Source organism: Capsicum annuum, chromosome 11, assembly GCF_002878395.1.
Source record: "Capsicum annuum cultivar UCD-10X-F1 chromosome 11, UCD10Xv1.1, whole genome shotgun sequence".
In the NCBI taxonomy this organism is placed as follows: Eukaryota; Viridiplantae; Streptophyta; class Magnoliopsida; order Solanales; family Solanaceae; genus Capsicum; species Capsicum annuum.
Window position 1 is genome coordinate 226375885 of NC_061121.1, and position 11563 is coordinate 226387447.

At 34.0% G+C, this 11563-nt stretch overlaps 1 protein-coding gene across 1 annotated transcript; it reads left to right on the forward strand.

The window, feature by feature from the left end:
* Window positions 1-379: 379 nt before the first annotated feature.
* On the forward strand, window positions 380-7957 carry LOC107848331 (RING-H2 finger protein ATL48). Its single transcript, XM_016693070.2, has 2 exons — window positions 380-688; window positions 7448-7957. Exons 1-2 carry the CDS (start codon window positions 613-615, stop codon window positions 7618-7620), a joined length of 249 nt encoding a protein of 82 aa, XP_016548556.1. The 5' UTR covers window positions 380-612; the 3' UTR covers window positions 7621-7957.
* Window positions 7958-11563: the final 3606 nt, after the last annotated feature.

Consider the following 11563-nt stretch of genomic DNA (forward strand, 5'->3'; position numbering starts at 1 on the left):
TATGTGTGTCTATGGTATAAATTTTATATATAACATACTTTGTATATTTCTATTATAAATATAATACTTTATATATTTATGGGTATAAATATAAATTAGCAGTAAAATAATGTCTTAAATAAAGAAGAAAATTAAATAAGAGATAAAAATAATGATGAGAGAGAAAAAGAGATATATATTAATTAGGATAGTATTAAGTTTGAAATTATAGTTATCTTATTCTTTAAAACAGTTATATACGTAATATTGAAAAAATAATGTTATAAGGAAAACTTTATGTAAAAATTTAAAAAATTAAAATTATATGTAATAATAATAAAAGTTAAAATTGAGTTGAAAAATTATGAAAACAACAAAAACCTAAAAAATTTCCACGGTGAAACTGACCCTTATTTCAAATCAAACCATCTTTTATCTTTCCCTTTCATATCTTTTTTATCTAAGGTCGTGTGCATGTCAAATTGTCAAATACTCTACAAAATTGACCCTTTTGAGAAAAAGGAGGGGAAGAGAACGGCACACGTAGTTACACCTCAAACACACACACAAAGAGAGAGATCGAAAAAGGAAGAGAAAATCCCCAAAAATTGTTGAATATCTATAGTTACAGAAATGGGATCGGTTGATTCAGAAATGGATTCAATATTTCCGGACAACAAGCGTCATCGAAATCGTCTCGTTCCTCTCGGTACTTTTTCCATAAACCCTAATTTTAATTATTATTTTTCTTTTTTTGTGGTATTTTGATTTTTTTGAAATGGTTAAATTTTGTATTTTATTGTGATGTTGTTTGTATGCGTATCTAAATTGTTGCCCAGTTGCTTGGTGAATTTGATTTATATGTGAATTTGGTAGATAGAGTTACCTGTTGCTGGTGGCAGGTGGTACACTGTAGAATTAGTCGAGGTGCGTGCAAGTTGACCTGAACAATATGGTTGCATTTTTTCTAGCTTTGATGAATAGAGTTACCTAGTACCTGTTGTTGGTGGGAGGTAGCAAGTGTATTTCGTGGAATTAGTCGAGGTGTGTGCAAGTTGACCTGAATAGTATGGTTGTGGTTTTCCTAGCTTTGATGAATAGAGTTTCCTAGTACTTGTTGTTGGTGGGAAGTGGCAGGTGGTATTCCGTGAAATTAGTCGAGGTGCGTGTAAGCTCACCTGAATAGTATGGGTACGTTTTTCTAGCTTTAATGAATAGAGTTACCTAGTATTTGTTGTTGGTGGGAGGAGGTATCCCTTGGAGTTAGTCGAGGTGCGCGTGCAAGTTGACCCGAGCAGTACTGTTACGTCTGTTCTAGTTTTGGTGGATAGAGTTACCTGATACCTATTGCTGGTGGAAGGTGGAATTAATCAAGGTGTGCACAATCTGATCCACACCCCACTGTTATTTTAAAACTAGGCATCAGTCTCAAACAAGTTGATGTTGATTGTATGAATTCCGAATTCTTCATTTAAGCTCATTTCATATTATCTTCGTACGGAATAAAATAAAGGGCAATTTGGTGCACTAAGTTCTTGCTATACTTAGGGTATGGGTAGGGTCAGATGCAAAGGTCTATTAGACAATCTTACCCCAACATTTCGGAAGACGTTGGTTTTGGAGTTTGAACTTGTGATCTCCTTGTCCATGACAACAACTTTACTAGTTACGCTAAGGTTCTCCTTGACATACTAAATAAAATAAAAGTGTAAAGTTAGTCAAGCTTGATTTAATACTAGTCTTAGCATGAATCATGTTTATGTCTATATGCGTGTAGGCTATTCCAAAAACAGGCGCTATAATAAGTTTATTAGTATGAAAAATTGAATCTTTCTATTCGACCTCGAAGCTCTTTCATTTTACAGGATCGTTTTCATTTTCACAAGAAGTTTTGTTGCTCCTTTTTTTTTTTGGTCCCACTTAATTCAATCACGCATTTTTTTTTGATGAAGTAAAGATTTCGTATAAGGCATTAAGGAGATATAAAATGAAAGTAAAATTGATATCACAAAAAATTTATATAGCCCCTTAAATAGTGATGTGTTATTCTAAAAATAGGAAGCTGATGGACTGCAAAAGGTTTTCAGTCGTATCTACGGGGGCTACATTGTACCAGCTGAATAAATTGTTCAATCACACATAATCTGAAGATATTACATCGTTTCTCAGCCTTTAGCTTCCATGGAACTAAGTAATTCCACCTCAAGGTGGGCTTAGTTTATCCTATCATTTCTTGAATCAATCAGATGTCATTAATGCATTTGATTTCATATATATAATAGTATTTACTAATTTTAATCTCATCTTTTATCCCATAATCTCATTTCAATAATAAAATTAATCTCCCTACTTTGTTGTTGGTAATGGACTTGGTAATCAATCAGGGCAGAAAGAAGAGGAGTGTGGAGGCTCGGCCCAGGATTAAGTGGGGTAGTTTGACTTTGGCTAGTGCTTTGGAGTTGAGGGAGAAGTTGAAGAGTAGGGGGCTTGGGAGAGTAGAGGGGATGTGGATAGTATGTGGGAGACGACTACCAGTTGCAGAATTCGGAACCAAAATAATCCAAGAAATAAAAAAAGTGATCAAAATAGGCCACTTATTTAAAAAGCTACCAAAATAGGCTAAACGCAATAATTCATTACGTTTTCCACTTATTTCTTAACAGTCAACTAACGGATTTGACTTTTTATTAAACGCAATAAATTATTATGTTTTAGATATTTATTTGTAAAACGTAATAATTTCTTACGTTTTGTCAAAAAAATATGTAAAACATAAGAAATTCTTACGTTTTACATGAAATTCAAAATAATTAAAGACAATGTTTTGTCACATCAGTGATAAATATTTTTTCTGAAAATAGTACCAAAATGTAAAAATTTCTTACGAGTTTCACTTTTTTCAGCAAATTTAAAACGTGATCCCCCACCCCTCACTTTTTCCACTTCTTTCACATCACCGTGGTCCCCCACTCCCCACCCTATTTTCTTTTCTCTATATTCTTACACACTTAAGTTTCACTATTATATATCTTAGTTGCAACCAAAAACTACGTTTATATATATATATATATATATATATATAAAATAATTATTTAGTATAATCTTATTGGGTTATCGGTTTACCAATAAAAAAAAATCAAAATCGAATAAATAACACAATAATTTTTTTATAAAATCATTAAAAAATAAAGATAAATCAATAACATTTTTGTCGGTACGATTTTTGTACACCCCTAAATTAAATTGTGATATTTTCACTCCATTAATTATAATAAGAAACGTATTTGTGCATGTGAGTCTCCTCAATATCCTAATCGAAACACTAATCGGAAACTACACTGAAACACTAATCGGAAAAATTAATTTCATATTTTTAACACAAAGAAATATAATTCTGTTAGATAATAGCATATTTGATCGACGAAAATTCAACATTTCATTATTTTGGAGTAGAGGAAAACTCAAAAGTATAATTTTTTTAGAGAGAAATCGGGTAATTAAGGATAGAAATGGTTATTTTTTGATATAGAATAAATATAAGGGAAGTGCTAAGTTCATGAGGCAATTGATACTTCTTTTTTTTTTTTTAAATGTTTATGTAAAACGTAAAAAATTATCACAGAGAAAAAATAAATTATTTGGACTAGCAGTGAAGTGTAAAATGTAAATAAATTTATTAACATAACGTAAATTTTTTTATAATAGTGAAACTTAAAAGTGTAAGAAGATAGAAAAGAAAATGGGGTGGGGGGACCACGGTGATGTGAAGTGGAAAAACTGGGTTGTAATTTGCTGGAAAAAGTGGAACTCGTAAGAAATTCTTACGTTTTGGTACTATTTTCAAAAAAATTATTTATTACTGATGTGACAAAACACTGTCTTTAATTATTTTGAATTTTGTGTAAAGCGTAAGAAATTAATACGTTTTACAAATAAATATATAAAACGTAATAATTTATTACGTTTAATAAAATGTCAACTTCATTAGTTGACCGTTAAGAAAAAAGTGAAAAACGTAATAACTTATTAAGTTTAGTCTATTTTGGTAACTTTTTAAATAGGTGACCTATTTTGGTCACTTTTTTTATTTCTTGGCTTATTTTGGTTCTGAGTTCGCCAGGACCGCTAGAAAGGCGTTGGGTGTCTCGAGAGGTTGATCTGGTAAGCATCGAGGGGACTGGCGGTGGAACGAAGAGGTTAAGTGGAAGTTGGCTTATGCTAAGTTGGTTGAGAGGAAGGATGATGAGGAGAGGCAAATGAATAAGAAGTATAAGGTAGCTAGAAGAGAGGCTAAGTTAGCGGTTACGGCGGCTAAGACAACAACTTTTGAGAGCTTGTATGCGGCTTTAGAGGAGAAAGGCAGGGATAAGAAGTTGTATAGGCTTGCTAAAGCCATGGAGCGGAGGGCTCGTGACCTTGATCAAGTGAAATGCATCAAGGGAGAGGATGGTGTAGTGTTGGTTGAGGATGCCCTCATTAGGAAGAGGTGGCAGTCCTATTTTTATAAACTTTTGAACGACGAAGGGGACAAAGGTTTTGTGTTGGGGGACTTGGAGAAATCTGAAGAGTGTCGCGATTATAATTATTGTAGGCGTATCAAGGTTGAGGAGGTCAAGGAGGCTATTTGTAGGATGCGTCGGGGTAGGGCGACGGGGCCAGACGAGATTTCAGTGGATTTGTGAAAGAGCACCGGCGGTGCAGGTTTGGAGTGGTTGACAAGGTTGTTTAACATCATTTTTAGGGCGGCGAAGATGCCTGAAGCGTGGAGGTGGAGTACGATGATTCCAATATATAAGAACAAGGGAGCATCCAGAGTTGCGACAACTATAAAGGTATTAAGTTGTTGAGTCCTACTTTGAAGGTTTGGGAAAAGGTGGTAGAGTTGAGGTTTAGAAGCATCGTGACTATCTTTGAGAATTAGTTCGGTTTCATGTCCGGTCGCTCGACTACTGAGGCCATTCACCTTGTGAGGAGATTAGTGGAATAGTTTCGGGAGAGAAAGAAGGATTTGCACATGGTGTTTATTGATCTTGAGAAGACATATGACAGGGCACCAGGGAGATTCTGTGGAGGTGCTTGGAGGCTATAGGGGTGCCCGTGACGTACACTACGTCGATTCAGGACATGTATGATGGCGAAGACTCGTGTGAGGACAGTAGGCGGAGATTCGGAGCACTTTTCGATTTTGATAGGGTTGCATCAGGGATCGACTCTTAACCCTTTTTTATTTGCCTTGTGATGGATGTTTTTACGCGACATATTCGAGGGGAGGTGCCTTGGTGTATGTTATTTACTGATGATGTGGTACTGATTGACGAGACTCGGGGAGGAATTAATGATAAGTTGGAGATTTGGAGACAGACTATGGAGTCTAAAGGATTTCGGTTGAGCAGGACCAAGTCGGAGTACTTGGAGTGTAAGTTTAGTGATGTGTCGCAGGAGGCTGACGTGGTTGTGAAGCTGGACTCTCAGGCCACTCAAAAGAGGGAGAGTTTCAATTATCTGGGGTTCAGGGCAATGGTTAGATTGATGAGGATGTCACGCATCGTATTGGGGCAGGATGGTTGAAATGGAGGCTCGCTTTGGGAGTTTTATGTGATAAGAAGGTATCCTTGAAGCTTAAAGGTAAATTTTACAGAGTGACAGTTCGAGTGGCTATGTTGTATGAAGCGGAGTGTTGGCCAGTTAAGAACTCCCACATCCAAAAGTTGAAGGTGACAGAGATGAGGATGTTGCGATGGATGTGTGGACATATCAGGAAAGATAGGGTGAGGAATGAGATTATGGAGGATAAGGTGCGAGAAGTGCGGTTACATTGGTTCGGGCACATGATGAGGAGGGACTCTGATGCTTCAGTGCGGAGGTGTGAGACACTGCTATGGATGGTTTTAGGCGAGGTAGAGGTAGGTCGAAGAAATATTGGAGGGAGGTGATTAGGCATGATATGGAATAATTACAGCTTACGGAGGACATGACCCTTGATAGGAAGGTGTGGAGGACGCAGATTAGGGTAGAGGGTTAGGGGGCGGGAGTGCGTCGGTAACAGTAGGGGAGCGTTCTTTATTTGTGTCTAATGATTCTTGTTCGGGGTGGTGAGTGTTGTCTATGATTTCGGATAGATAGTTTTTAGTATCATCTTGTGGCTAGCGGTGTTAGTTTATTTTTGCATACTGTACGAGTTTATATGCATATATGTTTTGTGTTTGTTATACCGTTGTCGGTCCTAAGCCGAGGTCTATCGGAAACAACCTCTGTACTTCACCTGAGGTAGTGGTATGGTCTGCGTATACCCTACCCTCCCTAGACCTTACTATGTGGACATACACTGGGTATGTTGTTGTTGTTGTTGTCCCTACTGTGTTGTTGCCTCTAGTACTTGCTGAATATATGATACTGCTTTGCGGTTAATTTTGTTCTTCTTGCTATTAACATTTGTACGAAATGCTATCTGTCCTTTGTTATGTCGTGGCTCCTGGATGACACACATAATTTGGAGCTATGTCTTAGATGATCCGTATGAGAATTAAGACTGTTTATGTACCTGAAGTGGTAATACCTGATTAGGCAAAATATAGGAGCTTCTTCTGGTTGGTGTGAATTGCAAGTGATATATTCGATATCTCTCTATAAAAGACCTATTGTGCCTCCTATGAGAAATGTGTTAGCCAACATGGGTATGATGGGGACTTAAGTAGAAGTGAGAATTATGAATATGGTGAAGTCGTTTGTGGATTATTCATTGTGAAAATGAAGAAAATTAAACTATCAACAGACACCAAAGCCGTCTAGGTTTGTAAGAGGGATGCTGAAGCTCTAAGTAGGTTGTGATGACTAATGTGGGTTTTACCTCCTAGGATTGCTTTTGAGGAGTTATATATGGAGCGCCATTGGTGGTAATTCATCCTGGTTAAGACTTAAGTGGAGTGATGGTTGTTCAGACTCGTCTATATAACTATCTTGTTTGGTTTGAGCTCAAATGTGCCGAGCAACATCTCCTATTTCAAGAACAACGATGATGCAACTTCACAATTCAATGACTGGTGCAATTTGAATGAAAGAAAAAATGAAAGAATATTGAACCTACAGAAGCAACCTAATGCCTAAGTTCTTTAATTATTAGTTCGAGTTATATGTGGTGTTGCATAGGTTTCGATGCCTGCTTTAATGATAATGAGCAGGGAAGTCGAGAGAATGTTGATCAGCTTGCCTACTTCCTTCATTATGGTCTTATATATGTTTCTGCTTATAAAATCAAGGTCATCTGGTCTTCTGTTTTGAATTCTTGAGAAGTGACACATTACTTTCCTGTGAGATACCGTCCGTGTTAAATCTTTTCAATCCCTGTTGATCATCCACTGGTTCTATGTTTTGGCTAAATGGTGGCTGAATAGTACTCGTTACCAGACCAGACACTTATCTAATACGAACTCGTATTCTATAATGCAATTTGTAACTTTGTGAATTTCAGGTGCATTTCTCACGGCAGGAGTGCTTGCTGCTGGACTCATTAGTTTCAAGAGGGGAAATTCTCAATTAGGTCAGCAACTAATGAGAGCTAGAGTTCTTGTTCAAGGTGGTACAGTTGCGCTGATGGTCGGGTCAGCGTATTACTATGGAGATAATTTCAAGCGTGCTGCGTGACTGACTTCCAAACGAAGGCTGTGGACTTCCTCATTTGCCTGTCACGAGTTGATTTCTGCAGTGAAATGGGGTTCCATATCTTTGATAGGAGGCAATTCTTTTCATGGCTGCCATTGCCATCACACAGGAAAAGAAAGGAGAGGAAAATAAGTAGTAGAATGAAAATAATGTTAATGTTTATGTTTATTATTATTATTAATGGGGAGACCTGAATTCCCTACTTTCTATCTGATTTATGTGGTTATAATTTTGATGTTAGTTGAAATTGATAAATTGTGTGTGATTTCTTGAGAATCAAATTCAAAAAGAAGAAAAAAAAGAACTCTTATTAATTTTACATGTGGGGTCTAAGAGAGAATGAGATTTACCTGGTTAAAAAAAAATGTGTATTGTCTAGCACTATTATTGAGTACTAGTTTAGCTGTACGCGCCTCGTACACGTACGTCACTTTAATGAGTTCTAATATTGCATTAAATAAAAAATTTGTTAAAATAATAAAGATGAATATAATAATTAAATTTATTATCTTTTGAATATGTAAAGATGAAAAATTTATGTAATTAAACATAACTTTTATCATAAAATCTAGCATATGTAAACTGTAACAAAATAATAAGATGATATAGACAATATAATAATACAATTAAATCTAATATTTACACACAAAAAAAAATTTATGGCCCTCCAACACTTATTTAATACTTGTAAACTCTAATAAAATAATACAATAATAGAGATATCAAAATAATACAACTAAACCCAGCATTTACACAAAAAAAATTCTCAAAGCACAGATATAAAAAAACAATACAATCAAACCTAACCTTTACCTAAAAAAAATCTTCAAAGCCGACCGACATTTATCTAGCACATGTAAACTACAACAAAATAATACAATAAAAGAGATATCAAAACAATACAATTAAACTTAAATTTTACCTTAAATTTTGCGCACAAAAATTCCTCTAAGCCGATAGACATACATCTACAACATATAAACTATCACAAAATAATAAAACTAATAGAGATATTTAGATAATACAATTAAACCTAACTTTTACACAAGAAATTCCTCAAAATCAATCGACATTCTTTTACGACCTGTAAACTACAACAAAACAATACAATAGTGATCACAAAGCTTCGATTTTGATAGAAATAATTCTTGTCTGAGTAAAAATTTTGACCCTAAAAAATGAATTAAATGAAAATAAAGAATGAAAATTATTTCAAAAGAGTTAAAAACTGAAAAAGACTCATCACGTATCAAAAGTAGATTAACGTGCAAAAGTTGAAATACAGAGTAGTGACTTTCATACAATTCAAAGCATAAATATGAATAATTGTTATAAATATATTGTACAAAGGAAAATATTAATTAATTTTCCTTTATATATTTTAGGAGTCCCATTATTTTAGGAGTTTAGTTAATATAATAAAAATAATTAATAATAAATTAAAAAAAATAGTGAAAAGACAGTTTTGTCTAAAGAACAGTATTTTAAAGAAAGGTAAAAAGTTCAAATCACTTTTCTAAGATCTTCATACTTTTAATATATTATAGATTATATTAAGATTTTGATACAATGGAATGAGAAAATTTTAACGAATCGTTCATCGAATTTGAAATCCAACAAATTTTTACATTTGAACTTTATCAGTCATTCTTCGATTTTGAACGGATAAAGGTTTATAAATCATTCATCAAAAGTTTGAAACTTCAGCGAAATTCTGAATTTTCATTCAAAATTCCAAATGGGCATATCAAAATGAAAAAATTACCAAGATGAACAAGGTAAAACACAGGTGGTTACCTTGTCCATTAAAAAATTTATCTTACTAGGTAAATAGAGTCACTTACCTTATCTATTGACTGAAAAACTGACTGAAAAAGTGCAAGAAGGTAAATAGAGTCACTTACCTTATCTATTGACGAAAAAACTGATTGAAAAAGTGCAAGAAGGTAAATAGAGTCACTTATCTTACTAGGTAAATGGAGTCACTTACCTTATCTATTAACTAAAAAACTGACTGAAAAAGTACAAGAAGGTAAATAGAGTCACTTACATTCTCTATTGACGGAAAAACTAATTGAAAAAGTGCAAGAAGGTAAATAGAGTCACTTACCTTGTTCTTTGACTGAAAAGGTGGGAAATAAATTTCCCTAGGAAAGGAGTGTCGGCAAGATGAGACTTACTGCTAACAAGGGAGGGAATAAATTCTTTTTTGTTGGCTAGTTGTAGGTCGAGTATAAATATGCACTCTCACCTTGTAAGGTAGGATCTCATGTTCACCTGTTAAGGTAGGATCCATGTTTGGGTTGGTATAGCTCAAAATTCACGGCGCTATATAAAGATTATGAGTATAGGTTTCTTTCATTTGTATCAATTCAAAAGAAAAAAAAAATTATTAAAGTTCATAATTCAAAATATTTGTTGAACCTTATTCATTTCTTACTCGACTTACAACCAGCCAGCAAAACGGAATTTAACCCCCCCCCCCCCCCTTAGCGATAAATCCCATCTTGTAGAAACTTCTTTTATAGGAAAATCTATTCTCTATTTTTTCAGTCAAAGGATAAGGTAAGTGACTCCATTTATGTTGTAATCAATTTTTGAGTTAATAGATAAGATAAGTGACTCTATTTACCTTACAAGGTAAAATCATGATTTTCGAGTTAATAGATAAGATAAGTGACTCTATTTACCTTACAAGGTAAAATCATGATTTTATCTTGCACTTTACCATATGACTAGCGGCATGAACTTTTTAACGGACAAAGTAAATACTTGTGTTTACCTTGCCAGTTTTGGCATTTTTTCATTTTGATATGCCTTTTGAAATTTGTAATAAAAAAAATTGTCCTTTAGACTCTGAACATATGAATTTTATGATTTTAATTTCACTTAAAATAATATTAGAGATTGTAAAATATAAAAGGTATAAAACTAAAATTTGAATTAAAAAGGAAAGAAAGAAGAACTATCTACATTTTATTAAAAATATTTTAAAACTTTTGATCAATTTTTCATATTAATAATAAAGTTTCACAATAATATTCAAAATAATGCATTGCAAACAAATGACTAACATCTTATTAAGTAAAATTAATTGTTACGTTTATAAATAATAATATTACTATTTGAAGTTAAATGCTTAATGCCTTTTTTTTTTTTTTTTGCTTTCCAAGGTATCCCCACGTTCCTCTGTCAGCCCACTAAGAGGTAGGGAACTGACCACAGAGTTTGCGCCGGTTGGGAGACTAACCCTTCGTTCCTCTGTCAGCGCGCTAAGCGGTAGGAAACTGGCCACAGAATTTGCTCTGTTCGTCAGAGGCGGGGATCGAACCACCATGCCAACTCTAGTGGTTAATGCTTAATGTTTTCTAATAATACTACACTATTATTGATAATAGTGTAGTAAATGAGAATTAAAAAATAATATTTTTGTTATGTATATTTAAGGCTTTATATTAAAAATTTTCTTTAGGCCATTAATTTTATTGCTATAGAATTATGTAAAATTAAATACAGTCGTCATCCCAAAACGTAAGCACGACTTGAACCTTTCTTCATTAGCCCCGTGGTTAGTAGATAAAATTTCAACAACGATTTCGACTTAGGGTAGAATTTTTTTTCTACTACTAATTGAATGTTAGAATTACCATTTTTTTTTTTTGTTCATTCAGATGGTTTTCTTGGTTAGTGTAACTTTATGTTAATCTTGAATTTGATGTTGTAGATGGTTTTTTGTTGTTGTTGTTGTGTTTTGAAGCAATGAAATGAATGAGGGGTACTGTTTATTTGTTGGGGTTGGTTTGTTTTTGGTTAAATGTGCTAAAGTTTTGATCTTTTTGCAATTTGGTTTCATCTAATACAATCTAATACTACATTGTCAAGAGTATAGTGTATCTTTGAATGGTGTGATTGTTTTAGTTTGAAT

Bases quoted from the DNA above. Each gene is read 5' to 3' on its own strand.
- LOC107848331 (XM_016693070.2), top strand. From the start codon at position 613: ATGGGATCGGTTGATTCAGAAATGGATTCAATATTTCCGGACAACAAG. The intron at 689-7,447 runs GTACTTTTTCCA...TGTGAATTTCAG, and splicing joins AAATCGTCTCGTTCCTCTCG to GTGCATTTCTCACGGCAGGA.